The 5,336-nt window shown below is 33.0% G+C and overlaps 1 protein-coding gene across 1 annotated transcript in view; it reads left to right on the plus strand.

Annotated features, from left to right (window-relative positions):
- Positions 1-5,336, plus strand: part of LOC106470826 — a 73,056-nt gene that overhangs the window by 51,628 nt on the left and 16,092 nt on the right. The window contains exon 10 of the mRNA XM_022399465.1: positions 4,459-4,769. Within this exon, the coding sequence (XP_022255173.1) occupies positions 4,459-4,769 (311 nt within the window). The remainder of the gene's footprint in view (positions 1-4,458; positions 4,770-5,336) is intronic.

Consider the following 5,336-nt stretch of genomic DNA (forward strand, 5'->3'; position numbering starts at 1 on the left):
GTCCCACTATACCACACTGTAGTAAAGTATGGTATAGAACAGTATGCATGTAGTGTACCATAGACCATCTGTACCATATTATGGTCCCACTATATCATGCTGTAGTATATCTATAGTAAAGTAAAATACAATAAAATATGACTGTAGTGTACTATAGACCACCTGTACCATATTATGGTCCCACTATATCATACTGTAGTATATCTATAGTAAAGTAAAATACAATAAAATATGACTGTAGTGTACCATAGACCACCTGTACCATATTATGGTCCCACTATATCATACTGTAGTATATCTATAGTAAAGTAAAATACAATAAAATATGACTGTAGTGTACCATAGACCACCTGTACCATATTATGGTCCCACTATATCATACTGTAGTATATCTATAGTAAAGTAAAATACAATAAAATATGACTGTAGTGTACCAAAGACCACCTGTACCACATTGTGGTCCCACTATACCACACTGTAGTATATCTGTATTAAATTATGGAGAACGAATGGAAAAACTTGTTTTGGATCAGTTAGAACAAGATGATCTGGAACTCAGGAATGTTAGTATTAATGTTTTAGCAAGAACGTATTTATTAACTATATATATATTTAGACATATAATACTACTGTTTGTTTGTATGTTTCAACTGCTAAACTGATGTCTCTTCTTTCAGTCAGCTGTTTAAACTTGGTAAGTCATAGAAATTTAGTTATTCTTTCATTCATATATCATTATTTTACCTCACACTGTTTACTATGGCTTTATTGGTACAGAATAATTGATGTTTAAAAAAGAACTTAAAATATCTACAGTTGAAGTCGCTGACATAAGTCATTTGTCGAACTTTCGGTATGACACAAAAGAAGTTAAGTTGAATTGAGGTCCAACATTATCACAGGAATCTTGTTTAAATGCATTTCATCCTCAGCTGTAATCAATGTACACTAATTATAAACATTTTTTGTGTGGTAGCGTTATGATCTAACAGAGCATGTGTATCTCGATCTTCATGGTGTGTATATTATTTTATACTAATGCATTGGTTCCCAGCTTGGGGGTATGAGGAGACTTTTCTGGGTGTATATGAGAAAGTTTGTAAAACATTAAAGAGAAAATAACCCTTATGTCTCAAACTGAAGAGCAATCTTGGGGTGAGTTACCAACATATTCCACGAACTAGAACTTGATGTTTACATATTGATGACTTCCTTTGAATTGTTTATTTTGATTTACCTTTTCATTATAAATTAATCTTAACTTTTTGGCAACAAATTATATGCATCAGAGGTGTGCCATTGGCCCAAAAGTCTGACTGGGGGTCTAATGGATAAAATACTTTTTGCAAACCAAAAACAAGTGGATATTATTAACCCCTTCTATGATTTCCCAGAGATAACTAGGGCCCCTCCATGATTAGGGTAGACTATTTTTTGTCGTATTTGTAATTATTTGCCCAAATGTATTCACTTATTGTGTGTTACGATCAGTGTTTGTTAGATGGCATTGGAAGTGCCTTTATGCTGATCTCTAATAAATTTATCCTGAATTATGTATCATAAGCACTGGAGAAAAGTATTCCTATTATTTACCATAGTTTCATTGAAATAATGTATATCATGTATAAATCCAGATACATAACATTTAATTATCAATTATGTTTTGTGCAGAAATGTAACACAGATCATAAAAGAACTTTTGTTTCATTAATATATAAGTATAGGCCATCAAAAAGTGAAATATAAAACCTGACTTTTTTTTAGGTCATTTTCAAAAAACTCCTGACACGGAAGGGGTTAAACAAAAAAAACCTTACCCTTAATTTCGTACTCCTTTACAAACCAAAAATGATTGCATTTTATTAAACAACAAACAAAAGTTTACCCTTCATCCCTCAGGGATAAGTTTTAAATTTTTCATTTTCACCTTTCATTATTTATAATATTACAGATATTTCAAACTGAGAAAAGTTAAATACAAGCTGTTGTATTTTAATTATACTTAGTTTTCTAAAAGAAATTCAAACTTCCAAAACTAGGGAAAATATGTGAGTGAACTTTGTTGATCATTTTACTTTAAAGAACATTGTTTTACCACACTATGTTCACATCCTGGTTTTTTTACTGTGATGTCTTAGTTCCTGTAAAGATGGCATGATTACAAACTATTATATTTTTGTTTTAACCTAAATGAAAATGTACTGTTGTAAACTTTGGGATTTTTGGATAACTACTACAGTATGATAGTGGGACAATGATGTGGTACAGGTGGTCTATGGTACACTACAGTCACACTGTTCTATACTACTATAGTAGTTGATCCTTAGATTCTACCATAGTAGTTGATCCTTACCTTCTACTATAGTAGTTGATCCTTAGATTGTACAATAGTAGTTGACCCTTAGCTTCTACCATAGTAGTTGATCCTTACCTTCTGCCATAGTAGCTGACCCTTACCTTCTACTATAGTAGTTGATCCTTACATTGTACAATAGTAGTTGACCCTTAGCTTCTACCATAGTAGCTGACACTTACCTTCTACTATAGTAGTTGATCTTTACCTTCAACTATAGTGGTTGATCCTTACATTCTGCTATAGTAGTTGATCCTTACCTTGTTCTATAGTATAGTAGTTGACTCTTAGCTTCTACCATAGTAGTTGATCCTTACCTTCTGCCATAGTAGCTGATCCTTACCTTCAACTATAGTAGTTGATCCTTACCTTCAACTATAGTAGTTGATCCTTACTTTGTACTATAACAGTTGATCTTTAACTTCTACCATAGTAGTTGATCCTTACCTTCTACCATAGTAGCTGATCCTTACCTTCAACTATAGTAGTTGATCCTTAGCTTCTACCATAGTAGTTGATCCTTACCTTCTGCCATAGTAGCTGATCCTTACCTTCAACTATAGTAGTTGATCCTTACCTTGTACTATAGCAGTTGACCCTTAGCTTCTACCATAGTAGTTGACACTTGTTTTCTGTTGTTGTAGTTGAACTGTACCTTCTACTATAGTAGCTGACCCTTACTATCTACCATAGTTGCTTTCCCTTATGTTTTACTATGGTAAATAACTCTTATCCTTTACCATAGTCTCTAACCTTTATTTTCTGCCATATTATCTGACTCTTATCTTTTACTGTGGCAGCTGATGCCTTTCTGTCACAAATAGCTTGACATGGCTCATTTAACTCCTTGCTTATGATATTGGAGTACATGGTATGTCTTGTATTTCTATTCTCAGTAACCATATTGTCATACTTGGATTGCTTCTACTATGTGTAAATCTATAAGATGCTGGGCTTTTTATAATTTGGTCCTCTGATGAACACCACTTATAATAGCTTCCTTTTAAATTCACCTGGAGGCTGCAACTGGGCAGTATTTCATGAAATGTACCCATTTTTATTATGATTATAGTATTTTTTGAAGCACTATTTTTTTTATTGCCAGTATAACATAAACGATAAGTTGATTCACATAAGAACATTTGATAAATGTGAGTGGAAATAGATATTGATACAAAACAGAACAAGCATGGGAACTTATTCTTGCTGTTTTTAATGACATTGATGATGAAATATTAAATGAAAGCACTAATGAATACATAGACAACAAATCCAGTAAATTATCATTAGAAGATGACCTTGAAAAAATCCAAAGCCAGAAACGTTAAAACCTGCATAAGATCTTATAGTGATGCATTTTGCTGCTGACGGACACAGTTTCGTACATAAGCTAATAATTTGATTGTCAATGAATCATAAAATATGCAGATTTGTAGTACCTTTCTTGAATAAAATATACAATGAATAAATCAAATATAAATTTTTTGATATATCATAAATTCCCCAGTTCCTAGAAATACAAAATGTCTGGTCATGAAAGACAGTTAGGCTCATAATTTATCAAAATAACACGTGGATGTATTGGCCTGGACATCTTTCACATCTTTGGTATTATTATATCTTAATATGTATTCACTCAAACTAGACAAAAGTTTTTGAAAAATTTCATGATCAAAAGAGAATTTTATAAAGTCAACAATATTTCAAGAAGATACTTTAATATGAACTGAATTTTATAACATAATCTCTCTTTCTTCAATAAGATTTACAAATGTAAAAGATTTAGCATTTAAGTTCACATAGGCCAAGAACAAAGAAGATCTTACAGTAAGATTTATTATGGTTATGTGTTAAACAGGGATTTTGACTGGCCATTGATATCAACATTTGTCTAGACAAGTATCAGTAACTTGTACTGAATAAAATGTGTATAACGTAACAAAACTAAAACCCAAGACTTGGCAGAATTTCTAAAAGTAGTTGTCTAAATTGCAGATGTCAAACTGAATTTCAACTTTTCATACAGTGACTTTTGTGGGTTTTAGTTCTATAAAAGTTTTGCATATTTGTGGTGTAAGAATTATATTGACAGTTAGGTGATACAGTTACAGGGTGAAGCTGATGAAAGAGAAGTCCTGCCAGCATACAATCCAGTGAAGGAAGAATTAGGGCTAAGTGTAGTATATCAGTCTGATGATCTGCCAGTGATGAGTGTCCCTAGTGTGCACACCTCCAGTGCTACAATAATTCAAGAAGATCTAACTCAGGAAAACACTTCCATTGTTCATGGAAGGAACACAGAATCTGATGCTTTCTCAGAGAATGAAAATGAAGTTACTTTTAACCAGAAAGATGACATAAAAGAAATACTTAATCTAAGCGATCAACTACCAGCATCACCTGGTGACATAACAAGGTAAGGATCAACTACTATGGTAGAAGGTAAGGATCAACTACTATAGTATAAGGTAAGGATCAACTACTATAGTAGAAGGTACGGATCAACTACTATAGTACAAGGTAAGGGTCAGCTACTATGGTAGAAAGTAAGGATCAACTGCTATAGTACAAGGTAAGGGTCAACTACTATAGTTGAAGGTAAGAGTCAGCTACTATATTACAAGGTAAGGGGTCAACTACTATAGTACAAGGTAATGGACAACTACTATAGTTGAAGGTAAGGATCAACTAGTATAGTACAAGGTAAGGGTTCAACTACTATAGTACAAGGTAAGGGTCAACTACTATGGTAGAAGCTAAGGGTCAGCTACTATAGTAGAAGGTAAGGATCAACTACTATAGTAGAAGGTACGGATCAACTACTATGGTAGAAGCTAAGGGTCAGCTACTATAGTAGAAGGTAAGGATCAACTACTATAGTAGAAGGTAAGGATCAACTGCTATAAAAGAAGGTAAGGATCAACTACTATGGTAGAAGGTAAGGGTCAGCTACTATAGTAGAAGGTAAGGATCAACTACTATG

Source organism: Limulus polyphemus, unplaced genomic scaffold (assembly GCF_000517525.1).
Source record: "Limulus polyphemus unplaced genomic scaffold, Limulus_polyphemus-2.1.2 Scaffold4239, whole genome shotgun sequence".
Classification (NCBI taxonomy): Eukaryota; Metazoa; Arthropoda; class Merostomata; order Xiphosura; family Limulidae; genus Limulus; species Limulus polyphemus.